The sequence below is a fragment of the Tinamus guttatus genome, unplaced genomic scaffold (genome assembly GCF_059628265.1).
Source record: "Tinamus guttatus ecotype Peru unplaced genomic scaffold, ASM5962826v1 Tinamus_guttatus_pri_ptg000060l, whole genome shotgun sequence".
Classification (NCBI taxonomy): Eukaryota; Metazoa; Chordata; class Aves; order Tinamiformes; family Tinamidae; genus Tinamus; species Tinamus guttatus.
Window position 1 is genome coordinate 10513536 of NW_028288594.1, and position 27355 is coordinate 10540890.

Here is a 27355-nt window from a genome sequence, read left to right on the forward strand (position 1 = left end):
GGGAGTCAGAATTGGTGCGCAGCAGCCTGGTGCACTTGCCCTCAGGACAGGGGCACATGCGCAAATCTTACTGCTTTGGCACAAAAACGGGACAATTCCAGGCTAGCAGGCAAAGAGGGATCAGAAAACAACTCAAGGAGCCTTTCTGTGATCATTTTGTTTTGTATGATGTCCAGCCTTGTCCCTGGAGGCCTGATTTTGGATTTTTGGAGGAAGAGGGATTGAACAGGGAGAGGGGAAGGTTTGGCAATGTTACCTGAATAAGGAATGCACAACAAAGCTCTCCGGTTTGGCCCAGTTTTTGTAGCAGAAAATTTGGCAGACGCTGACTACAGAGGCAGTATCTCCTATGGCTGCAGTATTCTTGGAGATCTACCACATGCCAAAAATTTTATAGCATTAGGATTTCTGGTGGGAATATGATTTCGTACCAGATTTCTCATTGTAAGTCATTATTAAAATAGACTTATCTCAAATCATGTGTGGCCTTCTAATAAGAGCCAGAAATGAATAAATGTTTTATTTCCAAAACTTTGTTGTGATTATGGATAGCCCGAATTGAATTTCACACACTGGAATACATTTTTAAGATGCATTCTGTATAAATACCTTCTGACCAGCATGAAAAACGTTAGTTCCTATCTGAAACTTTTCTAATGTTTATGAATACCTAGTATGAAAATACAGTTTATTTCTCCTGCAGTAGTGATTCCTTTTATATTTCCTCATTTCAAATATGCAGTGCATCTCACCAGCTGGTGCAGAAGATTTTAATCTTCTTAAGTTTTAGGGAAGACAGAGCCCTTGCTCCATTTTGCTTTGGTGGTGCCTCGAAGAGCTAATTTGATGGGTAAGCTGTATGGACAATTCACATGTCTTGGAAAGAACAGTGGCGAAAAACTGGTTTATATGTCTAGTAAGATTGAGAGAATGGTTTCTAGTCGTTTGAAACAAATTCCAACTTGTAAACCATGAAAGAGAGCCGAATTAATGTTGACAGTGAAGAGACTCAGAATCCAAAGGACTGTTTCACTGCTTCTAAGGAAACTGTGTTGGAGTGAGATGAAATCTAAGATTACTTGAGCTGAAGCTGGGAAGGGGCCTTTTACTTGTGCATAGTGGAAGGGCATTTATTGACAAATTATCTGAAATCCAGAGAATAGAGGCATGGAGACTGAAGTGATGGGCAGCTGTGGTCTTACCAGTCCTGTTCCCAGCGTGTGTTGAGAAACCCAGTTATTCTGCACAGTGAAAATGTCCAAACTGCCAGCAAAGCAGAGGATTAAAATTTAATTCTTGTGCATTCTTCCAGTTCCAAGGGGAATTCTGTAGATCGAGACTTCTTAAATTGCTTCCCACAAAGGGAAAAAGAGGTTTGTATTTCTGCTACTTTAACTGCAGTTCCTTTGAGGATGCAGATCAGATTCTAATGACATCCTACAGTGATGTACACTCATGTTGCTTGGAGTGTATATGTTGTTTCCCTGGGAAGAGGTGGACTATTTACATGCCTTATACTAAACATACGCTTAGGCATTTGCTTAATACAGGAGCCTGCATACACATTAAAATAAAACAGGTAGGAATAAGGAGAGTGGACCAAGCTCCAGGTGAAGCCTTTGCTAGGTGTAGGATTTTTTTTTTTTCTTTTAAGGCCAAAGCAAAGAGTGAGAAGTCTCTCCTCCTTTACAACAAAAGCTAAGGTAATCTTGCAACACTTAGTCTCCCAGCAGTGGTTTGAAAAAGCCTAGATCTTTGTCAGAAATGACTTATAGAAGGAAATAACTTAGGAAGTATTCAGAGCCAAAGCCCAGCATGCCCAGACTTCAGCAATACTAGAAAAAGTCAGTGATGGTTTAGCTGGTCGAATGGAGCTGAGAAGTTGCCTTGCTCCGTGTACCTGCCGTGTACGTACGCCGTGTACCAACACACACGCCTGCATCTGTCTTTGCATACTTACCAAGTATTGGATATAATGTATGATATTAGATGGCATTTAAAACATTATTTCATTACACATTTCACTAGTGCTTCATTGAAAGAGATGTGATTACACCGGAGTTAATTAGTGCGATTGTGGTAATAGAGTATCCTCGACCTTATGTGTGACTGCACTCCTGATGGAGATGGATGGTTGCTATGATAAAGTATATTGTAAGCGATTTTTTAAATCTAAAACAGATACTCAATATTAAATAGCACAAAGACTTCGATTAGTGAACGTATTTCCAGATGTTAATTGTACTCTTGCTTATTTTTTCAGTTTGAAGGGCTTAAGTAGCTTTTATATACCTTGTCTCGGTTTTCAGGCCAGTTTATATGTAAACCCTGAGGAAAGATAATAGATAAAACGTAATGGTGCATGTAAAAATACCTTGTTCTTGGCAATGGTTAGTAAGGGTGCTGTGCAGTGTTCACATTGTCACTTCTTAGGGACTAATTCTTTCTTCTTCATGCTGAAAGGTCCCTTGTGTATAGGTAACCCACTGAAATCCTGGAATTAAGGAATAAAGCACTAATTAGCATTGGCCTGGCATTAGATCTAGCCTCCTAGCCATCCAAAATGGGAGTCAACTTCACATTCCCTAAATGTGCAGATTTTCCTGAGCTGAGTTTCAAATGTAGTGAGGAAAGTAATAAGAGGTCAATAGATAAAGAGGCTCAGACAGAAAATAGCAGAATGGAGATCACTTTGAGGGGAAAAAAATACATGGATATATATTTGAAGAAAAGAAAAATAATTGAAAACATTGCAAGCTAGCCCTAGACCTGCCACGAGAGACGCGTGGTGTGAGGAGCCTACAACCCCCGTAGCAGCCGCCGAGGTCACTTTTCCAGCTGGGAGAGGGGAGTTCCCTCGGCAGCGCCATCGAGCCGGTGCGTAGCCGCCTCTGTACACGCTGCGGTTCCGAGACTGCACTGCAAATGGGGTGCAGCTCGGGAGAGCAGGGGTCATTTTGTTCAGATTGTAGGAAACTGGTATTTTGACACCCACTTGCCCAAGGCTGTCATTTGGTGAACTACTTAAACAGATATGAATATTATTTACTCATTTAAAGGCAGGCGTTCTCGAATGTTCTCCCCCAGCTGGGGCCTAAGAGAGCTGTGGAGATGAATATAGCAGCTCTGTGTGCTTGAAGGGCTGAAATTTCAGGAAGGACAGTGTAAGGCAACCTGGGACAAAATTAGGACAAGAAAGATTTAAGATGAATTGCTATAATTAAGGCAAGAAGAGTCTTCTAAAGACAATAGAAAGTTTATTATTATTTTGTTGTTGTTGTTGTTTCTTTCTTTTTCTTTTTTTTTTTAAAGAAAAGGTCTGCAGAAGTTTCCTTTCTTTTCCTTTCCCAGGGTGAAATAGGGAACAATCCTGTGCCAAGTGAGTGATGGCTCAGGAGTTCGGAGAGATTCTCTGCCTTTAACTCCTGTAATACCTGGCAAAGCCTGTTTTGAATTAGAGTAATAAAGTACAAGTAAGAATATTGATTTGATTTGATTATGTAAAACTCAGACTGAATAAAATCCCATGTAACATTCGATCATCGTATGCACTTAGCCTTTGCCTTTCTTTAGAGAAGAGGAATTTTGACAAAGATGGATGCTTCCTTAAACCTCTGATTTATTTATCAAAGAAATGCTTCCTTGTGCTCCTTCAGCTTAGGCTGAGAATATTAAATTTCTAAAGATAAACTCTCAAACACAAGCCCAAGCGTGAGAGCATTTAACGTAAACAAAAGGCTAGAGCTATTTTTAACACACTGTCTTAAACAAAGAACCCGATAGCAGTGATCAAACTTCGTAATTAAGGATAACAGTAGATTGCAAGGATTGAGAAGTAGAGCAGCATCAGCTCCATCGTTAGCGCTTTGTGAATGTGAGTCCTGTAGTTTCTGTGGGGAGGAGCGTTTCCCACTGTCTGCACACAGAGCTGGGGTCTGAGGCCTTTGCAGGTCTATTTTTAGTCCTCACCCATTTTTATCTCCCTCTGTGATCCTGAGTAAATGACTATGAGGCTGACCCAGTTCTCAGTGCAGTCTGTGAGATCGCTTTTACTGTTTGCAGTGAGAGATGGATCAGGTTTTGAACTTCCAGTCTCGACATCCCATCTTTACGACAGGTGTAAGAATTGTAGGATTTCATCTTTGGTTTTGATGAGTTGAACCATGACTCCAGTGAACATAAAGGAGACATCATATCAAACAAAACCTCGTAATTCTCCTCAGCTTCAACCTGCGGGCATAACTCGGGATTCACATTGTCTTTAGTGGGCAAATCAGATCTAAGGCGGTAATATAAATTCTCCGGATATTCCATATATACTGGCCTCTAGAGATGCCATCTCTTCCATGCCATTTAGATGGGAAAACCTCAGTGACAAAACTCTGAATCCGTAGGAGGAATTTGCCTGGAACTGCCTTCACAATCCCAAGAACCTGATAAACATGCAGTGCCACAGATCAGGGCCTCCTCAGAGCTTTTTAGCACCTCTGGTTCATTCTCAGGAAGTGTTTAAGGTTTGCAGCGTGTTTTTAATATGAGAGTGTATCTAACCACCTGCATCTCCGTTCCTACCTCCATCTTCTGATGCTGATCAGCATAGCTCAGCACCCTGCAGCACTTGGAGATGGTTAACAGGAAAGTTAAATCTAATAAAGAGCTTCAAAGCACCGCGAAGGGAACATTCTAGAAGCAGTGTGTCCAAATCTAGGCTGCCTTACATCACCATTAGATGCAGTTATTTTCAACGGGATCTTCCTAGAAGCATGCAACAGTAAGCTAGTTACAAGTGGAATGGCTAGCACTAGAGGAAAACTCCACATAGAATCATTTTCTGAAAATGCATATAAGTCAAAGTTGAAACACTACATAAAATTGATTGATAACTTAAAAAATGGGCTGTGGGCTAAGAGAAAAGCACAAATATATGCATAGGATTATTAATATTTTCCATGATTTTTAAAACAATTGTTCAAAACAGTGTTTTTTAAGGGGCTACAATATTAGACTTCTTTAGGCTGTAGTACATACCATAAATAAGAAGGGCAAAGTATTTTGGTGCTACTATCTCTAACCTTTCTAATGAGCTAGAATTGGTTGATGTATTGTTCAGTATCTTTCGTGCATTTTTTTTTAATCATGAAAAATACACCATTTTTTTTCAAACCTAAATTGCTTTTATTTTAAGAGCTTATACTGAGCATTGTGCTCTCTGTAGCAGATGGGACAATCATGAAGTGCATGCAGCCAATGCTACCCTGGGTTATATAGGTTGCTCAAAGATTTACCTCTGTAGCACAAGGATTATGAACAAAGTAAGGTCTGCTTCAGTTTATAGGAAATCTCTTAGGCAGTTTGCTGGAGGAGCTGTGTTTGGGTAGTGTGCCTTCAAAGCAGAGATGTCTTTGTACATGTTGAGCTGAGGAAAGTGCAGAATCTCTGTTGAGATCTACTGCAAGACTCAAAGATGAAAATGGATTTTGACATTTTGACATTTATTGGTTTGAAATGCATAGGAAAGTAGACAATGTACTGAATGCAACAGGGAAATTTCATATCAGCTTTTTCATAACCCGTTTTTTTAACCTGCTGCAGGATATCAAACTCTTAATAATTAATGAATGAGAGTTTTATGTGAATCCCGTTAGGAAACATTGCCATGGATCAGATTACAAGCACGTCCGATTCTGAATTGTAGAATTAATTGTTATATGAGTTTTGTTAGTCTCTGTCTTCCCTAATCATGCTTCCAGTTTCTTGCAAATAACAAAAAAGAGAAAGATAAAAACCTCCAGGTTCTGTCTAAAAGGAATTCCAAAGCTTATGTTAGAGGTATTTCCATTGCGAAACCTGAAGTGTGCATTTCCAATTTCTTGTGATTGCAGATTTCATGAGTGAAATAGGTGATTATGCGAAGATTAGTATAGAAAGGTTATTAAGAGATTTGAAATGAAAATTGGTTTTGTGCGTGAGATGGTGCAAAAGAAGTGCCTAATACCAGCTAGCAGGGAATTTCAAGGATTTGCATATGACAGATAGTTAATACAATTTAGAAAAAAAAAACACCCCACTACAGCTGACACCACAATGCATAACAACTTTCAGAGAGCATATCTCGGTGTAATACAAAGGTTATTTTTCTGTGGATCTGGCATTGTTCTAGTTTAACAGGAGCTCATTTCCACAGATCCACACACAAAAGGGAGATTCTGCATGCGGGTCTCCTCGCTGGAGGGACTAGTTGGTTGGTTTTGTTGTTGCTTCCCTGTGGATGATACAGAAAACCCTCCGTAGGCCTGGGTTTAGCAGAGTAGAAAAGAGTACAGTTACAATTGCCCTTCTAGCAGCAAAATATTCTGTCAGGGGTTGCAGTAGCTCTTGCCTTCTTCCAAAAGCTTCCAATCTTGATACCATATGGAGCTTTGCATGGAGCGTCTGCTCCTGGTAGACCCTCCTGCATCTCAGAAGGGTTGGGAGTCTGAAACAACCTCTTCTAGCTGGGGGTAGCAGGGTGAAGAGGCCTTCATACAGGAAGATCCTTTATATATTTTTCTTCATTATGGGACTTTATGGGACTTGATTCTGTCTTCAACTCCCTCCTCTGCTTCTCTGGTGCAGTATGGTTTAGGTTACACCAAAAAAGTGATTCTAAAGTGTAAGTAAGTGAGGATCTCTGCTTGGAAGAGCTTACAACCAAGAGAGCGAGTTCAGGAGAAAAATGGGAAAGTGTGAAGCAGAAAAGCAGTGCAGTGCTATATACTAACATGGGATGAAGCCCTCAGGTTCAACATAGCTTTGATAAGGCAATTGTAGGGAAATGTTGATATACAAAATGTTTTGTACACGTCGCAATTTGGAAGCCATTTACATGCTCTTAAAAAGCAAATTAACAGACCAAACAAATGAAAAATAGGGCAGACTCTCACCAAACAACTAATCCCTATCTTATTTGGCCCATACTATATTTATTTTTTCCTATCAAAAAAATCACTCATTTTTAAAGCCTGGAGACTTAGCTAGGAACTCAGTGGGGACACAGAAGAAAAAAAAAATGAAGAACAAAAACTTCACTTGCTCCAAACGATTTTGGAAGGTGATTGTTCAGAAAGGCTGCTGTAAAGTGATATTAGTCCCTAACTTAGATAATGTTAAAGGGAACTTTGGGAACTTTTTTTTTCTTTAAACAATTTCTCATCTGAAATTATTTCCAAAAAATGATTATGAAAGCATAAAATTTCGCTGCTGTTAACAACCTAGTCATCATAACAATGACCTGAAAGTGAGTGAATAAGTATTTGATATTGGTAACAAAACCATCCAGAATATGTTCTCCACAGTCCAAAAGGAGAAATGCAAATATTGTATATTTGTAGTCAGCCCTTAGAAACTTGGAAAATGGACAGTGAATTAGCCATTTTCTTTTTGCTTTTTATAACAGCTAGTATTTTTCCTATTAAATACTTAGAGGCAGATGTTTGTTCTTTGTATTCAGTATTTTCTCAAGCAACAACTATTGCCTGCAGCAGAGTATTACCTGTGTAAGAACAACAGCACTTTATCCATGGCTTTCAAGTTCATCTGTGTTCCTTTAATGCTCAACACTATGTGTGTCCACAGGTTCCACATGTATTTTGGGATATATATCCAGTTAACGCACACTTAAGCTGAGCAGGATTCTCGGTGGGATTTTTTGAAAGGAAAGTGCTATATATAATTCTGTTTCCTTTGATGGAAAGATTAAAATTCCCGGTAGGAGCAGTTTTAGGCCAACGCTCAGCATTTCTGAAGATCCGACCAAGTACTGGAAATTCCCTTAAGCTGATGTCTGCTCTCTTCTTATTTGCCTATTAAATGTTGAGCGCTACAGACTTATTGGCCTCAATCTGAGTAAGGAAAGCTCATCTGTGGCATCAAGAGCTGTTGACTCTAAGCTTTGTACAAATATCACTGATGATGAATAACCTGTAATTCCGGGCTATGAAGAAGATAAGCTGCGCTCCCTCTACATTTCTAGTGAGATCTTCTGATGGATTTGCTTAGTGACTTTTTCCACAGACACAGGGAGGGAAAGGATGGACAGGTAGCTTGTTAGCTGAACTAAGCTTTGATGGAGGGGGATTCAACCTCTACACTTCCAGTCTAGCATGTTTGGGTGCATCACTTAGCTCCTGCTTCTTTCAGTTCCCTGTCTATAAAGAAGGGGTAAAACGTCTTGTGTCTCGAAGATTATAGCTACAAGGGTAAATCTGTTCAGGATGGCGAAGTGCTCAAAACCTCATGCAGTGGAAGGCAGATAACATACCTCGGACTGGGAATGATATTTCCAGAGCAATTTGAGCATTTGACACTGGGAGGCTAAAAAAAAATGGGTTTTACTCCTTTTAGAAATACACTGCAGAACAGTAGATGGGAATAAAACACAGAAGCAGTTTGAAGATACAGTTTTTCAGGTTATCCCGCAAAAGCCCTTGAAAGGCAAATGTCTCTTGAAGCTAAGATGTCTCAGACTAGCATGGTTACCAGCTGTAATATGATACTCATGGGGAGACCTTAGCAATGCACTTAGGGCCACATGAAACACCATTGGCCCATGAGGTAGTTAGTCCCCCTTGCTTCCTTACATTATCTTTGAGAAATTCCAGGGGGCTTGGGAATAAACAAGTGCACAGTCCTGTTCCTGTGCCTGGCAGGACTGTGCTGGGGTGGTGTGTTTCAAATAAGAAACTGTTTTGTGCCCACTCAGGGATTAGGCTGTGGGGGCTTTGTGCACACTCCTTTCACAGATGGCAACATCAGTAGGAATTATTATTATTGTTTTAAAACTCAGTAATCACTGGCTTTCATACCTTGTAAAGTGTAAACAGCCTGTTTTGTGGTTTACTTGCCACAGTTGTATTACTCATGCTCTGTTCCTTGCTTTGTTTGCTGGTAGAATACGTACACCAATGCAGACAAGCTCTTAGAGGCTGCAGAGCAGTTGGCTCAGACTGGGGAATGTGACCCTGAAGAGATCTATAAAGCAGCCCGGCATCTGGAAGTGCGGATTCAGGACTTCGTCCGAAGGGTGGAACAGAGGAAGCTTCTCCTGGACATGTCAGTCTCCTTCCATACCCACACCAAAGAGGTAAGATGCGTATGATGGAGTTTCTCTGTATTGCACAGTGCTGCAAGAAGTTGATGCTGGGCGCAAACTGAAACCTCAGGTGATCTTCATCACACAGGGCTGATACCCATTTCCTTTGATATAGATGAGGAGCTGGTTTAAAGAGGAAACGAAATGTGAATAAAACATATGAACGCTCTGGTACAGTAAAATAATATCTAACAGATCAAATGGTGGTTGATTCACAGGGTATTACTATAAAGTGGGTAGTGGTTGAGCCTCCTGTGAGAACATCACTAAATGTTAACGTGTTAGATAGAAACATGTTTAGAGGGTGATATGTAGTCTCGAAAGGATTCAGTTTAATGTAGTGTTAATGAATGTGACCATTATTATGAAGCGTTACCGGAAATCTTACATTGTTTAATGAGGTGACTCCAACTTTTCAAAGTTACGGGTAAAGAGCAAACGGCCACATTCTGCTTATGATAATTCAGTGAAGACCCAAATAAATGCCGTTTAGTTTAATCGACAAATACCCAGAGATAAGGCAGTCTTGCCAGAGATGCAGTGGACAGGACATCAAATGGGAGGCCACGGGGGATGTAATTAAGGCATACTTCACATTTTTCTGCAGACGAAAGGGCATTCAGTGATGAGTGACTTTTAAAGATAGGCTTTCTGCTGAGGGAGATGGAATTAGGCGGAATGGTTGTTTCCATGCTCTGTAGCATCTGTTTGCAACAGCACTCTTGATCAGAAAGATGCTCTTAGAAGCTGAACTCTTTGCCTGTGATAGTTCATTTACACGTTACGAACAAGCTGTTCATAGTAGGCTTGAGTGTGTGTGTGTAAGTAAAAGGTGTACGCACACATCCATATGTATGTGGAGGATAGCTGGAATTACACTGTATTTATTATAGCTATTCGTATATGAGAGTTTTCCTCTTAAATCCTGCTTCTGCAATGTACTAAAATCCATCTGGTTTAAGCTTGTGAGTAGTGCTGTTGTTTCCAGCATAGCTTGGAGACTTGCAACTACCCTGGTTTGCCACAGGGAAGCTTAATTGATTATTTCCTAAATTAAAATTATTTCATAAGGGTTTCCTACCATGCTTAACCTTGCGTCACCTCTGCAGGTGGTGGCTAGTAACACTAAGATAGACATAACTCCAGGAAGCAGCTAGTATTGTATGTTCTCTAGCACCTGCATTTCCTCTGATGATTCCTAGTACTGTGTAGCCTACTTTGGGCTTGGGAACTAGAACTCTCCAGTATGGATGAGTTTGGGTTGCAGAGCAATATATTCACTTCTGCCCTTTGTCATCAAGAAGAAATCACAAGCTTCACTCACCTGGACATTTTTAATGAGACCAATTTTGGTGTGTAAAAATGCAGATATACAAGAGTGCCCGTTTTTTGAAATGTAATAAAATACAGCCTTTTGTAACATCATCAATACTGCTTGGTAGATACTGAGAGCAAACCTTGAATTTCTGCCTCGTTGGCGTTTGCGCGTTCACACCGGTGCTGCGGTGCCTCTTTCCAGAGCCCCATGAGTTCCTGCCATCAGTTTTCGGGAGATCAAAAGTGGGCAGGCTGTCATGGGTGCCCAAGTTTGCCCTCTGCAAGCAGCGGGAGCAGACCAGGGAGCAGAAGCAAAGAAGTGGGACACCCCGGAGCCAGGCTGGGAGCCGAGATCCCCGTCCGTGGGGACGGGTGCCGGCTGCTGGCCTGGGTGCCACGTGGCCGCAAAGGCGAGCGCAGGCTGCAGCAGCCCCCGGCCCGCACAGGGGCTGCACGGAGGCAGGACAAGGGGAGTCCCCGCAGGACAAGGGGGGTTTCTGCTCCCTCAGCCTGCCGTGCTTCACCCCTGCCGAGGCCACACACCGCCTTTCTGCAGGTACTCTGAGTTTCATCATGGCCTGCCTCCTTCTGCGGTGTGTTTCTGCGCCTTGGTGTGAGTTGCACAACCCAAAAACTCTTCGTTTTTTTGCCAAGGATACTAAGTGAAAGAATTGCTGCAGTTTCAATATTTGTCTGCCAGCTATGAGGATCCCCTCGGAGAAAGTGAAGTAACTGAAGAATGCTGGGGGGACCTGGTGCAAAGGGCAAAATATTAAAACCAGGGAGGCTGAGCACATGTTTGGAGTTGCATTTGCTTTTTTTTTACGTTATAAATAGTTTGGCCCAAGTGGAAGTGACTCAAGGCCTTCCTTGGGCCTTGAAATATATTGTAAAATGGAGAGTTAATCAGTGTAATTGTTCTTCTTCGACATGAAAACAGCTAGTTGAACTCCTCAAAAACATAAAAATACAAATTTCTTTCCTTTGTCAGCTTTTATGTGATTATATTTATGATATTTTCCTCTTTCTTACCAACTACTCCCAGCTGATTCCTTCCTGGGACCTTGGGGACTCTGCAGGCTTTAGCTGGTGTCTTCCTCTAGACACTTGTGCAGGTCTGTCCACTCTCTAACTGCACCATCCTTACTCATTTTTGGAAGCTATTTAAAAATAATTCACCACTAGGCATATTTCTCTGTGTTAGGTGGGGTTTCAGTCCAGCAAGGATAACACTAGATTCCAATTTTAATGTCAGGATTTATCAAAAAAATACTCCCTTTAAGTCAATGGCAGTTTTAGTTGAGTAAAAGAAATAGTTTGGAGGCAGATCTTAAATTCTAGCAGACGTCAAATCAGAAAAAAAAAAATCCTTTGGTGCAACAAACAAACAGAGACCTCTGAGATCCGTTGCTGGTGGTTTTCCGGGAGGCATTGCAGTTGGAGGGCCAGCACATCCCTCGCTGATTAACTTGGCCCCTCCTGCCTTGTTCTCTACCCTGCCCACTTAAACCTTTCACGTGGGAGCCCCGGGGGCAGGAGGAAGCCGTGTGCCTGGCGTGTTAACCACATGTTTGACACCTGACACACTGTGCATTAGTCTAGAAGGGATGGTTAATTACTTAATAATAACCATCATTATTCATTTCAGCCTTTGTAATTCTGAAAACTGCTTTCTAAACTATTCTCTTATGTCCTTAAAATGAATAAACAGTTGGCTTAGTGTTTTCTTGGCAATAATGCAGAAAACTATGGCCTAGATTAATTTTTCATCTACATTTCCCAAATTCTCTTTATTTCTTGATATATGAACCTACTGAGAGAGAATTGGTGAAAGAGAAAGTTAAGTAGAAAGAATCAGGCTTACCGACGATGTGTTTATGGGAATATTCTGAATGTCTTCCTGCAAAGGACATGTCACCTTTGACAATCTTACTAGCACAGATGAGTCACTTTTCTGATATGATAAATCCCAGATCCACGGCTCTGGCTGTGATCTCCTCACCCCCTCACCTGTGCTCTGCCCCCTTCCTCAGCTGACTATGGACATTCCTAGCATCTGAGAAACCTTCCTCCTGTGTTTCAAAGCAATCTCGTCAAAGAAATGCTCCTCTTGCTAAGCCTGTTTGCCAGCATTTCTTCAGGACAGTTTTTAGTGATAAATTAGGGAATCAGTCAAGTCCAGATATCCCAGAGCAATGAAAATCATGACTGTTTTTTTCCATACCCCATAGACTCCAGTCACTGTTTATTTTGCATGAAAGTGCTAGGCAGTTTCCCTATGGCAAGCACTGATTTATACCACTGAAGGAATATGGAAAAGACTAGCAATAAAACATTACAATAATTAAGTTTTTAAGCGACCTTATTGTAAGAATACATGCACTAGAGTGGAATGATTATGTTTTGGTAAGGCAAAATTTATGTTTAGAGACATAAATCTAAAGCAGTGTCCACAGTGATGGCATTGTAACTCAGGAGTAATGCAAATGTCCTATTGTCAGGCATATAAAAGAGATGTTGTGTTTCACTGTCCTGCAGTATTATTATGCTCTTTAGTTTATAGTTAGTTAATATTTTCATGCCCTTTTAGGCAGAAGCATGCCTGACAGTGGTAGCCGAAACCTGCTATCCCGGGAATCAAATCCAATTATCTGTATGGCAGGGTAAAGTTACAAATTATTGTCAATGGGATAAATGCATTCCTCAGACTTGCACCTGAACCATTTCTCTGAGGATTAAGTGTGATTGAATTCAGGTTTTTTCAGATCTGGACCAATTATTGTCAGGATTGCCAGATCTCATAATTTTATTACAAATCTCAGGGTAGTTAATGTTTTTCTGTGAGCTCTCAGCTGCTAGGATCAAATGATGATACAAGATTCTTGGCTGTCATTCTGCTTAAAAGAGAATAGTTTTGAGCCTCCTACAGAAGAGGTTGCAGATGTGGTAAGTTCTCACTCTGAAGACACAAAAACCTTGAGGCAAATAACAAAAACATCCTTTCTTTCCTTTTTTTTTGATCTTAATATTTTGCATTGGTTTTGTAGTTTTATACTTGTGGTCCTTAAGAGTATACTTTACAATTCCAGGTATAAAAAAAGTAGACATAAGAAGACAGTCTCAACATTATCATTAAAAACCTCAGAGCTGGCACTTCAGACATCAATATAGAAAGGCCTGGCAATGAGTTTTTGTCAAGCAGGTGTTGAGGTGAGGGGATGCATAGACCTGTGTGATACTTGCATGCAAATACATGGCTCCATCTTCAGGTTTTTAAGCTTTTAGGGTTAATGCCTAAGAGCAAGCATTTGCACCTGACTGTATTTGCTTCTACTTACAGAAGTAGAGGTTTGTTGTCATGTTACCATTTGTATTAGCTTATAATGAAGTTGCTGATACAGGAGCAAAGAGGAACCTCAGTGGATTTCAATCCATATATAGTATATGGGTCATACCTGAAATACAGAGCAATTCTGCAAGTGCCTCCCAGCCCTCCAGGGCATGAAAAACATGTTAACACCTCTAGATTTTGTCAGTTCTCAGTGGTTCCCAGACTACCACGTTTGCTTTGCCTTGAATCTTGCAAGAGAAGAGCAAAAGCAGGAGAGGCAGCAGCAATGCGCTTTTCAGGCCCTGCACCCTGCACTCTGCTGGCCCTCGAGAGGCTGGAAGAGCAATATCAGGAGCTAGGTGATGCTTGCCAATCCTTATGAAACCAGCCAAGTCTAACTAGTCCCCAGAACTGGGAGATGAGTATGTTCCATAAATATTTAGTCCTGAAAAAAAATGAGTTGCACAACTCTTAGCAGGTTCTTACTGAACATGCGCAAACTGGAATTTGGCAGAGGTCTTTAGAAAGACAACACTTGGGCAAATTTTCACAGGGTTGGTGTAATATATATTCTTGACATCAAGGCTAAACCCTGCAAAATGTAAAACCCTTGCTTAAAAGTGAGGAGGACCTGGAGCACCCATGCAAGTAGAAGATTCCTCACCAGCACAGACAAAGCAGCTCTTTCTTCATTGTCATCTCATTCTGGACCTTTTGCTTGGAAATTCATCAGGAAGTTCAGTCTTACACTTAGTCTTAGGCAGACTTATTATTGCTGTGAATAGTTTGTCTAAAACCATGAGAATCTGAGAACAGAGTTCTGGGGCAGTAAATGTCAGACAGCTTCCCTAAAGACCTAAATTCTTCATGTACCCAAGGTCACCTTGCTCACCCTATGGAATGGGAGTAGGTTTATGCCATCAGTTGGGAACAGTAACAGTGCTTTACTGCAGATACTGCTGCTTTACTTAATTTTGCTTGATAACCAAAGACTGTGAAATTAAATTCTCTCTGCTTTGGTTGAATACCGTCATTAGGAGATTATTTTAGTGCAGGTCATTAGTTTTAGCAGGGTTTGGCTCTTGTGCTGTGGCAAAGGTACTGGGAAGCAGGGAGCAGAACGCTCCCGTGTCTGAGGGCTGCTGCTGTGGACTCCAGCAGGCAGAAGAGGTGACAGAATGAATCAAAGTTAATCGTGGAGCAAACATGACAGCGTTTCTGGGGTATATTGTATAATCCTGTCATTCATTGTGAATTGACCCACGTTTCATACTGCTACTGTACTTAATAATTTGTTGTTTGGCTTTAACTCCTTATATTGACATTTTGGAGCAATCATCCATCACATAATACAGATTTGTGATGAAGGGGATAATCAGTTTAGCAATTGCCTTTGCTGGCAGCTTCTAGCAGCTCTGTGAAGGTCTCGCTCGCAGAGTGAACGGTTCACGCAAAGCAGTTGTCTCACCCACTTCCTTGCTGGAAAGCAGGGCTGAGCTCCTGCACTATGGCCAGCCTTAAAGAAAAAAAAAAAAAAGAAAAAAGAAAACACATGTAAGCAAGCATAAAACACCCGAATGACGTCAGCTAGCTCTCAATGTATGAAATATTCACTGCTTTGGCATCTCACATCGTGGCACCTTCCAGGGTTGGGATGAAGGACCACATGTATTGTTAAAAGGCTGCAGATCTCTTTTTGTTCAACAGGATACAGTTCCCAGCTAAGTTTTCCAAAGCTGCTTACAAAATCTGACTTTGAAAATATCAACCCTTCCCTTCACTGCAGGGCTGCAAAGCAGCAAACCTTAATGTATGCCTGCCCCAAGTCTGAATGCTGCTTCTCTTGGGAGCTGGATCAGTTGGACTGGAGCAAGGTGGGGACAATGTTATGAGCAGTAATCTCAGGAGGCAATGGAGAGAGAGGAAAAAAAAAAAACTTTTTATGCGGATTTAGGTAAATGCTGTAAGTGCTCAGTTCCTAAAGGTTCTGTTGTTCCTGTCAGAGATGGATTTTCAGGAAGAGAGCAGGGACATTTGTGAAAGGAGCTGCCAGAGCTGCACATACAGGTAACATGTACATACATACATACACTCGCCTAGACAGGACTGCTGATTCCTTGGAGAAGACAGATACATTCCCTTACTTGTCAGCCTACTGTTACCTTTTGGATAATTGGGACTGTAGGGAAGACTCCTCTGGTATAATAAATAAACTTTATTTTGGGGCTCCATGTGCAAAAGTTCACTCTGGGTTTTTACTAACCAGTTACCGTGAAGCGAGAAATCCCTCTGCCAGCTCCAGAGCACGGGCTGTCGTTTGGGCAAGCTGTGAACATTTACCAGGGATTCGTGCTGGTGGTTTCTGCACAGGGTTAAATGGGGTCTGTGCTGCCAGCAAAGCCCCGAGGCTGAGGAAGCGGCACCGCCGGGGTGGTGCGGGGTGCCCCTCTGCCCTGTCTGCTCCTGGTCTAGGAGCAGGGGTCTTTCGTGCAGGATTAAGGAGCTGGGTGTGCAGAGCTGTGGTGTCCTGGCAGCACGTCCTGCTCTCAAGCAGAAGAGTTTGAAGCATGGCCAGACTGCTAGTGAATAAAAATTCTGCCATCTGTGGTCTTTTAAAATAGTGAAACTTCAGGAAACAAAGTCAAGTTAATCAAAATTAAATGACTGCAAACAAATAGACTAAATCTCAAGAAATTCTGCCTGCAGCAGAGCAGGGCAGTCACATGGAAGACAAGTTCTTTCTCATCATTCTGCCGTGCGCCTGCATAGACTGCTTTTTGATTCACACTTCCCCATCTTCATTTTCCTGATCATTCGGCAGCATTTGGAGCATTATCTGTATTCTGATGGAGCAGCAGCAGCTCCAGCGGCCGTCACTCGTGTTCTGTGCATGATGCTCCTGGCTGGCGCCCGGAGCGGGCAGCCAAAGCGCGTGGCGATTTGCGTGGTGACTTCCCTTCATCAGAGCCGTACTGAGATGCCTCTGTAATTCACCCGTCACTCAGAAAAACAACACGTTCTGTTGCCCTTTAAGTGCATGTGTGCAATGGAGTCTAGAAAACTAGTTTAAATGTTTAATGTCAGTGTAGTGGTTCAAGGTGATGGATTCAGTAGGACTATTTGATGAGAGAAAGGCCGTGCAGTTTGTTTAATCGCCAGCAAGTTTCAGAATGATCAGAAGTGTCACCAATGATTTATTTCTGCGATTGCTAGGGCAGAGAGTGGAAGCTGCACAAAGACTCAAAGCTGCACAGCGGGAAAGGCTGCCAGTGATACAGCAAGTCACTGGGGAAAGCACCAAGGGAGAGCTGGTGCAGCTCCTGTTTGGAAAGTAGTGAAATGTTTAGAGTCAGGGTGCAGTGAGTTTAGAAGAAAATATAGTGTTTCCTGTATTCAAGCAAATTGCTGATTTTGTAGTGTGTATTTTGCTCTTCTTGTACCAGGTTGTAGTGTACTACCCTGGTGTAAAGCTGAATATATGTTTCGATGTAGCAAGTACTTCTTCAAGCTTATACTGGTATGAACAAGTGCAGAATTCAAATTGCCTAGTTCAGTTTCTGCAGTTAATCACATCCCAATTCGTAACTGCAAGTAACTTGCATTGAGATTATGCTTTAAGAGAAGTATGCTTTTGCAGGCGCTGATGGTAGCAGGCAAAGCACCAAACATGTGCATCTTGTTCTTCAGTTTTGAGCCAACTGCCTCTCCTGGAAAGAGCAGGCCCTGAATTACATTTACATGACCTTGGGCTGGGGATCTGCACACTCCCTGATGCAAGCAGAGCTGCCCTGAACACGTTTCTCTTGAGAGGAGATTATTCCACACTCTATCAGTCTGGTCCATGCAGGACTTGGAACAAGCATCAGATGTTCAGGCATTGCAAATCCTTTTGCCATAGGCAAGGTTACTAATTAAAAAGCTTCAGCATACAGAAGCACCAGATGCAACCCAGCCAAGGATGAATGTCAAGAAATTGGCAAGCAAAAGGGAAAAAAGCAAGAAAGAGGTTAGGAAGGGATTGGATTTTTTTTCACAGAATGTTCCCTTTCTTTCCACTTGCTGATCTTCCCAACCAGTTTGGTGATGTCTGCCATTACATCTTGCAACAAGGTGTCTTATCAACTGCATCTTAGTGTAGAAGTTGCATATTGTGGCATTTCATGTGAAGCGTCTGGTCATACCCCATCCTGATAAGTTTTATTGGCATAATACCTTCCAACCTTAAGCATTCCATGATTCTATGATTTATTGGGTATGTTGCCATGACGTGACTCTTCAGTGGTGCCATCCAGTCATGTTACAGCTCATCATTGCATATGTTCTTTTATATGTTTCCATTGATGTTTTCATGAGGCCTTGAATGTGCCTTGAGACTTGAAAATGTTGTTGGATTATGCTCGCAAGTTGTAACAGCCACCAGTTCGTGCAATTAGATGTGAATGAACATGGGCTGGTGGGAGTTAATTATGCTGAGGAGCCCTGTTATCTTCTCCTTGTTTGGTGGGGGGAAACCAAGGTACAAAAAGCAGATTCCTAAAGGTAACACAAGGAAGCCGTATTCACAACAGCCCAGAACAGGTGCTGAAACACAAGCACATGCTGAAGTCCTACCACAAATTAACCTGCTCTGGAAACAAGTGAAATGAGGTCTCTTTTCCAGACCTTTGTTTTTTCCTAGGATCTGTGTGCCTTTCTTTTGCATATTATTGAACAACTAGAGGTTGCTGCTCAGAATTAATTGTGTAAGCCTGGCTTGGGAGGAGAGAATGGAGTTGATGAACATCTCTTTCTGGAGCAATTCTATTTACTTTTGACCCGACCATGGTCCTTTGGACTCCCCTGTTAACTCATGGAGTGGTGGCTCTGCAGGATCCCATGAGTCTTTCCTTCCAGAAGAACTTCCCATGAATTCCTCTCAATTCTATTCTAGCCTTGGTTGCTGTGATGGACATCAATTTACTGAGCTGGCATGAACATCCTTTTGGGGCATGCTCTGGTCTCAATCTCTTCAGACGGCTTTGGGGAGGATTGAAACTCACTACAGACATTTGCCAATAGCACTGTGCGAACACTAGAGGTTTAATACTTACTCCAAAGAGGGAGGCAAAGTTTCCTTAGCAGTCTCTCTAGCTTTCATTTTGTTTAAAGTGGTCCCTTGGTCTAAGTGAGAAGCATAATTTTTTAGTTAAGAGGCAGAGATGTCCTTCAAACCTCCAGTAAGTGGTTTCATTAAGTACTCGAGTAAAATGAAGGGTATTGCATCAGGGAAAGTGGCTGGGAACAAAGATAATGGCTTGTCTTTTTGATGAATGAAGCTGCCTGTGGATTACAGCCACGCAAGGCAAAGAAGTTGTTACCATGTATAAGGGAGCTGACAGATGCTCCACAAAAAGAGGGGATTTGGGTTTGGGTTCTTGTGTATTTTTTTTCCACTGGTCTAGGTATCAGAGGAGAGCTGTTTTTCTTGTGTGAAGCCATGGTTACCTTAAGAAATAAGCCGGGATCTTGGAGCCTTTATGGTGCTTCAGCATGGACACTGCATGTTAAATATTTACCTTGAACTTTTATTTAACTGACAACCAGAAAATTCATAAACTAATTCAGTTGATGTGTTGGATTTGTGGCTGGGTCTCTCTGCAGGGCATAATTCACGTTTAGCCACTAATGCATTAGTATTTCCACATCCAATTAATTACACCAAAGCATAGATCAATTTGCAGGAAGCATAAAATATTTTTTTGTCTGGATTTTCCAGGAATCTGTGTCTTTGGTTTGAAACTCAATAAGCAAAATGGTGTGGAGGTGATCTCTGTCCTGGGCATGCGCATCCCTGGCAAGTTTAGTAAAAGCCATCACAGCTGGATGTGGAAATGCCGTGTCCGTACTTGAAATGTCTGCCTGCACCTGCACGTTGCCCCTATGCAGGATCAAGTGACAGACTAGCAGCGGCTTGTAATGTACCTGGGAATGGGACAGGGGTCCATGAACTTTGCTCTTGCTAACAATGAAGGTGGAAAAGTTTGTGCAAATCCAAGTCAAACATCATCTGAGTCATAAGCCAAATTTCAGTGAAGAGCTGAAACTGTGAACTTAGTCTAGTCAAGTAAACTTGATGCTTTGAAGTAAGTTGTAGCATGTGCACAAAGTGTCTGATGATTTAGGGTTTTAATAGGATTTTAAAAATCAGTTGAATAGCTCTTTTGGAATTAAACATAGAGCCATAATAGAGACTGATTTTCTGAGTTATGTTGAACTGAAGCAAGCCAGGGTATGATTTCAGTTTTGTTATTAACAGGTCAGCTGATGTTGGTGTGGTGACATGGAATTTATCCTCCATTTCTGTGGCATGCAGAAATGGCACTCAATGGCAATACATTTCAGGTGCTGTTAATTGTAGCACATAGCCTAGGAGGTCTGTGAGTCAGGTTCCTATTGCAAGTTGTTCCTGAAAGATCTTCCTAATCTTATTAATATTGACTGATTCTTTGTATTAGGATTTCCCAGGGATTGGTGGAGTCTAACAGATTAAAGCCTCTGAGTCAAGGATGACCTAGATTTTGATGGCTTTTGTAAGACAAATCCTTACAACCCGGGGTCATGTATGGAGCCATCTGAAGTTAATATGAGTTCATGTATTTGAGTGTTAGGTCATATTAATAAATGTCGTGGTTCCAGGTGGGTGAGGTGCAGTTTATGTAGAAGTATTTCAAAATTGCTTTGATTTATGAGCATATTCAAAAAGTGACTTAGGACCTTAAAAATGGAAAATTTGGGGGGTTCTGAAGACACTTTTGAAGACAGGGCTTTTCTCCTCAGTTGCACTGGGTATTGGAAACTGCTTGGTCCTTGCTAACAGGATAATTTCAAGGAATCGGCAGCCTGCCAGAAGTGAAGCCACTTCTTTATCTCACTTCTCTTTTTATAAAGAAAACTCCCTGAGCTTTTTGAGGTTATCTTAAATAGAAAAATGAAATGTGAAAAAGAACAGCAAAAACATCATAGAAGCAGCTTCCATCCCCTCGAAGGGAAGGATGATTTACACCCATGGCCATTCTCCTCTTCTGCGTTACAAAGAGAACTGTTACTATGGAGAGATCTATTACGTGGATATCTGATTAGCAGGGAAAATAATATTGCCAAAAAACCTGATCCTAGCCGGCCTCCGTCCAGCTGTCCCTACTGCTTGAGTGGGAGCAGGTGTCAGGATCAAAACCAGAAAGATACTGAATGTGACTGATGTGCTTAAAGGCATTAATACATTTTCCTTTACACTGGCTTGCCCAAGTTCAGCACCTGGAACTCGGGTCACAAATGAAAAATCACTCAGTTTGTTCATTCAAATGTGTTTTCATCCTTTCATCTGTTTCATGGGCCTGGCTGCTTAATTATATTATTTACTTGTATGAATACTTGCCTTTCCTCTGAGACCGTGAAAATATGTAAGTAAACTGAGCAAGATGATACATTTTAGGGCAGGAATAGACTAGACAATTAGGATTATGCCATTTGTGAATAAAGGGGTTCACCTAGAATACTCACTAACCCTAGAGAAAGGCCTTTGAATTCGGCAGGAGTTTTAAAGCCCCCTTGTCCTCCGTGGCTGACCGTCCCTCAGCAGGGAGGCGCTGGCCGGGTGGGAGCAGCGCACGAAGAGCTGGGCTGTCCCATTTCTGATGTGGTTGCTACTCAGGGCTGGGACAGGGTCAGATTTCAGGTATTTTGCTTTAGATCAGCGAGAGTTTTGCCTTAAGTGAGGCAAAACTCTGCGGAGTTTGGGCCCTGTTGGTGAGCAGCCCCATCAACTGCCTCCTAAACCACCTCTCTCCTCCCTTCCCTTTTGTGGCCGTGCAGGGTTTGCAAACTCAGAAGTAGTCCTGGAGCAGGAGGATGCAGTGCCTCGCTCTGAACAGCCGGGCTTTTACCAGCTCTCCTGGCACCCCCGCGCAGCGCCGCGAGCTCCCTCGGAGGCGAACGGCCCGGCAGCCCCGGGAGGGCAGCGGAGACGTGTCCCGCTCTGCGCTCGTCCGCTGCCTCGCCGAATGTCCCAGCAGAATGTGGGTTAATGGGGCAGGCATGGCACAGAGAACAAGCCTCGCTAGTGGAGTCATTAGGATTTGCTGGCAGATCGCCAGCTCGGTTGGTGCAATTTTACACTCACTTTTCAGAGCAAGCTTAAAGGGGAAACCTCTGTTCGCGTTAAGGCTTTACGGCCAGCGAGGAGCTGGGGCTGCCACTGTTCAGATCCCTGGGAACAGCTGGCTGGATATTTTCATCGGAGCACTCAGGCAAATGATTTTTTTTGTTGTTTTGAAATCAGTAGTCGATATTGCTTAAAATGAATGGATCTGCATGGAATTGATAGGTGAAACGGCTACCTCCTCACTGTGTCTGGATTTTCTGAAAGTCAAAAAGCAGAGTCTGAGGGGCATTTTGGAAACCGAAACAAGCCCATTCTGCCCATGTGAGGCATAGCAAGTCTGTACCGTACATATACACCAAACGTATTAATTCTACAGCAGGATTCAGCTGCATGAGAAAGTGTTAGGAGTTGATGTCACTCAGCTCCTGAAAGGGTTAGGGTTATCACAACTGTATGGTTTTGTAATTTGCTACTTGTCTAAGGAGTTAATTGGAAAGATATCATTAATTTAGTTGTTGTCATGTAAGAAGCTGAGATGAAAATCGACCTGAGGAAAAAAGGCTTGATATTGTATTTATGTGTTGCTTAAAATCAAATCCTGCCTCCAGAATGCAGTGTATCCTTTTCCTTTAAAAACTTGAGTTCAGTGGCCATGTGAAACATGCTCTTCTGGTTAATGCTTTCTGATCTGGAATTAGAGAGCCAAAGGGTTAAGTCTCAATCCCTCTCTGATTTATATTTCCCTCCCCTTCTTCCCAGCTGTGGACATGGATGGAAGATCTGCAGAAGGAGCTCTTAGAGGATGTCTGTGCTGACTCGGTGGATGCGGTTCAGGAGCTTATCAAGCAGTTTCAGCAACAACAAACAGCCACCTTGGATGCTACCCTCAATGTTATTAAAGAAGGGGAAGATCTAATCCAACAGCTCAGGTAAGCATCCACCTGGGGCACAAGGGTCAAGAAATCGGGTGTTTCAGGTGTGCATAAGTGAGACAAGGTAAGTTTAGGATTAATTGGGAGAGTGTATTTACTCTTTGCTTATTTGTGATGGTTTTAAGTTATTGAAGTGTTTTATTTAAATTGCAAGGAGTGATTTGTATGGAATGATTAGAATCTCTGGAGCAGCAGGGGCTGCAATGTTTGATAAGGAGATTATTTGTAGACACAGTGAACTAAATTGAAACAAATTCTTTTCAGGTGAATATTTTAAGTGGTTACTTACAAAAGATTGTTAATGATTGTGAGCTGAGGCCTTGTGATTTATAGGCTTACTCCTAATATAGGAAAACTATATTCCTCCAGATAAAATATGCACATGTGTCTAGCAGTCTCACTCATTTTGCATGCAGCACCCTTCCATTTATCAATGTTCATATGGGGTTTATTAATGCTGTCAAACAGCGTCTTGTATTGTCAGTTCTACTTGCATTATGAATTAAAACAGCTCATTTTTCCTGATTTGAAATACATCAAGTGACAGGCTCTGAAAAGTTTTTTGCTTTCTTGGTTTATGGGTGTAGTAGAGCAAATGCTTGCAGGGAGTGCAATACTGTCACCCCAGATTTGTAGTACTGAGATCTCTCTCACATGTTCTTATTTACACTCATATCCTGCTACTTTAACACTATTGAGAGCACTGTTTTCCTGCTGTTAGTGATGCAACAGCTGAGAACAAGGCTGGAACATCCGTTGTTCCTGAGATCTTCATATTATTACAGAGATTGCCCTTCCCTACAAGTAGATAGTGTGTATATTTTGTATAAAAATATAATACAAAAATGTAGCAAGTCTCACGCCATTTCACCTGAAACTCACCCAGGGGGTTATGTCAAGAACTATGCAAGAGGCCCTGAGTCCTCTGCTTCAGCTGGGTGCTGAAATTTCCTCTGTACTTTTTCTTGTCACCCAGGATGTGCAGTTTTATTCACTGAATCAGAGTAAGGCTGAGAGATTTGGAAAGGCTTCCATGAGTTTTGATTGTGATTCAGCTCCAGGCAGCTACCCGGGAGAGAGCGCAAATGTGTTACTGTATGTGGTTTACCTGCAGCCCAGGGATGCAGGCTGAGAGCAGAGCTGGCAAGGAAGGAGGGGGAGTAGAAGGACACAAGCTCCATCCATCCATTCATCTTAGCGAGTGAGATGAGCAGGAAGGAAGCATGCTGTGTTCGGTGAGCACGCTTCCAGATGGAGGGGATTTGGGATAAGAACATCAGTATGGCCGTGCCAGGTCCACCAAATGTCCACGTGGGCCATTATCTTGTCTCTGGTGATGGGCAGTTTCCCTTTGGAAGAAGAAACTTTTTATCAAAGTTCAGGGCCTTTCTAGGAAATCACAAGGATGGCAGTGAAATTTTGTACCAGAACCCCTATTCATCTCACTTATGGGCACACGGAGAAGAGCCAAAAATGGACCCTGTCTAAGACTGTGGGCCTGGACAGCAGGGTGCAGAAAATGTCTGTGTTGAAGGAATCTCAGTGCAGGCTGTGGAACGAGGTTGGGGCCTTTTTGCCTGCACTTGTGGAAAGTGGCCTGTAGAGACATGCAGTGGCCAGAGCAATATTTGGGGCTGAGAAGTCCTTTGAGCATCACTGTGCAGAGCGGTTGTAGCAGGAAGGCCAGTGTAGGGAGAGAACGGGGGGTGGTCACCTGTTTTAATGAAAATTTGGCTAGTTCTTAGTTGCAGTCTTTGAAAAGCAAAGGTAACCCTGTGTTTGAGAGTGATTTTAGAGTTGGTATCGTACATAAGTGTTTGAAAATGGCAAGGCTGGGTTTGTGGCAGCTGTGTTTAACCAAGAAATCACATTGCTGGGCTCTGGCTGGTATCCTGAGCAGTGAGGAAGGTGGAGCAGGGTGGAAGAGGATCCTCTACTTCAGATAAGCTCTGATAAACACAGAGATCAGTTGCTAGAAGAAAAGAAGCCCTGGATGCATGCAGAGATACGCAGAGCTGAATGGTCAAGAGGCTCTGGTTCAAGTGTTGGTTCTAGCCCTTCTGACTAGTCTAACTGCTTAGCCTATAGCATGAGCCTGGACTCTTGCAAAAAAAGTGAAGCAGAACTAGATAAGAAAAACATGAAACCACTTCAGTGTGCACCCACTCTCATGGCTTTCATGGCTGCTGGCAAAATAAAGAAACACACTTGGAAAGATGGAAAAATCAGAATTGCTGCAGCCTTACCTTAACACATCATTGCATTTCACAGCGTGATTCACCTTGTACCTGCCGTGAAGCCAAAGACTGCAAATGCTCTAACAAAGAACAGGGTTAAATATCCTGCTCTTACCAAGCATGTCATAGGTAGGTTAAAACCAGTAAAATGAACTTTCTCAAGGAAGTTTCCATTGCTTGTCCTTATCTTTGAGAGCACAGATATTAACTTAGAGGAGATCGCTTGTGTGATAGTACTCGGTGTCTCCTCCTGATAGCTTAGGAAACACTCAGCTGCTGGAACTAGTTAAATATGATGCCTGGGATTGCTCTTTGCAGAAGTCATCTTCAATGACTGCTAGAATCAGACTACACCTATCAAAAGCTTAACAGACCTGACTTGCAGCACCACAAGTACCATGGCTGACATCAGAAACACTTTTTTCACTCTTCATTGTGGGTCCCCTCAATTTCAACAGTTGGGCAACACAAAGCAGATCTGCTAGAGAAGTGCTCTGCTTCCAGGAGAGCTGCTGGAGGAAATATTTATGCACATCTGCTGGAGACAAAACTGTGACTTGTGTCACTGAGCGGGGGAAGCAGAGGGGTGAGGGAGGGGAAAAATGGCAGGGGAAATTTCTGGACCTTGCTTTCCTTCTGTACAATAGGGAGTATGTGAGCCCTTCATGATGGGTGCACTCTGCTTATTTTTTCCCTCGACAAAGCACTTAAAGCAATTTTGGGAGCATTGGGTTCATTCTGAACAAACTCAGGAGCAGTTCACTTAAACCAATTTTATGTTCTCTCAGTTTTCCTTTTTTTTTTGAGAGGGTGTGGGTGGCGGAAATTTGATAATTTATCTGCATCATTCTTTCCTCAAATTTCTCACCCCCTGACAGAACGTGGGAATTGAGGTAGAAGTATCCAGTCTCAGAAACTTCTCTTTCTGAGGGGTTTTCTTTCGGAAACCAGACTGCATAGGGATTTCCAAGGCCTTTTTTGAGGTGACTGGAAAAAAATATCAGATTATTATGCTTCAATTTTTGCAATGCATCAGCCACTGAAATGCAAGTGTGGCTTGAATTGAAAAGTGAAATACTTAATGAAAAAGAATTTCTAAAACCAAGTGTGTCCTTAGATCCCATGAGAGATCTAAGATCTGCCAGTCTTGAGTAATTCATGACACCAATTAGCTATTACATGAGTAGTAATATTCCTGCATTTGAATAAAGACATTGTCCTTTTACAGAAGAGAGCTGAGTGAAGGAAGGAAGACTTGCTTGAATGTGGGCTGAGATTAAGTTGTAGTTTCAAAATCTTGTCTATTTATCCTTATTCATCCTTTTCCTGTACAGTTTGAGTGTGGAGGCAGAGAAAGACGTTATGATCACCAAATAGGTGAAACCACATGACTGAAAGGCCAGGACAGAAACTGTTGGTTCAGGTTATGAGAAAGAAAGTATCTGAGGAAAAAGAGGAACTACACATCCAAAGAGACAACTAGTGTGTTGCTAGCAGTATTCTGTATTTTTAAATGTAGTTTTTAGGCTTCAGATGTTCAGCCAAATGCTTGTACCGTTCCCCCAAGACACAGTGAAAACAAAATAACATATGTATGCTTTGTTGCCATAGAATCCAAAAGGTACAGTTCTAAACTTACCTAAAATGACTGTGTGTATCCACACCTATGCTCAATTTACAGCCTCTGTATTATGTTGCATGATTTTTTACTCCTGTGATGTTCACTGACGGTGTTCAGTTAACATTTGACAGAATGTTTTGATCTGACCCTACGTGATAATAATTTACAAATAGCAAAGCACAGGCATTTCCATCTAATTCCATGGAGAATTTCCAAAACTACATTTGTTGGATGTTTATGGAGGGGAAAATCAGCACTGAAATGGAAATCTAAAAATCAGGAGCCTGGCAGTCCTGCTGCAGAGGGCACTGCGCTCCCGGAGCAGGAGCTGCAGGGCGGCCGGCCGGGATGGAGCTCCCAGCCGCGCGGGAGAGACGTGGTGACCGGCAGCATCACCTCACCTGTGGCTGCTCCCCAGGACCATCGGCTCTTTCCCTCTCCATGTGGGAACGTGTCAGTGCCCTGATATTCCAGCATGATCTCTGGGGTTTTGCACTGCCACCCTCCTCACCTTCTCCAAGGCAGATCTCCGGACTGATGGGAAACGCTGGTGTAAGACCTGTTGGCTGGCCCACTCCATCCTGTTATCCTGCCAGCATGTATGGCTTTCCAAAAGGGTGCTTTAGGGCTTTCAGTTGGTTTGGTTT

General features: G+C 42.3%; 1 protein-coding gene across 5 annotated transcripts in view; it reads left to right on the forward strand.

Moving 5' to 3' along the window:
• KALRN (kalirin RhoGEF kinase) overlaps window positions 1–27355 on the forward strand; it is a 467999-nt gene that overhangs the window by 263814 nt on the left and 176830 nt on the right. For all 5 annotated transcript variants that reach the window (XM_088519566.1, XM_088519562.1, XM_088519564.1 and 2 more), the window contains exons 11-12: window positions 8930–9121; window positions 22678–22847. In XM_088519566.1, the coding sequence (XP_088375692.1) occupies window positions 8930–9121; window positions 22678–22847 (362 nt within the window). The remainder of the gene's footprint in view (window positions 1–8929; window positions 9122–22677; window positions 22848–27355) is intronic.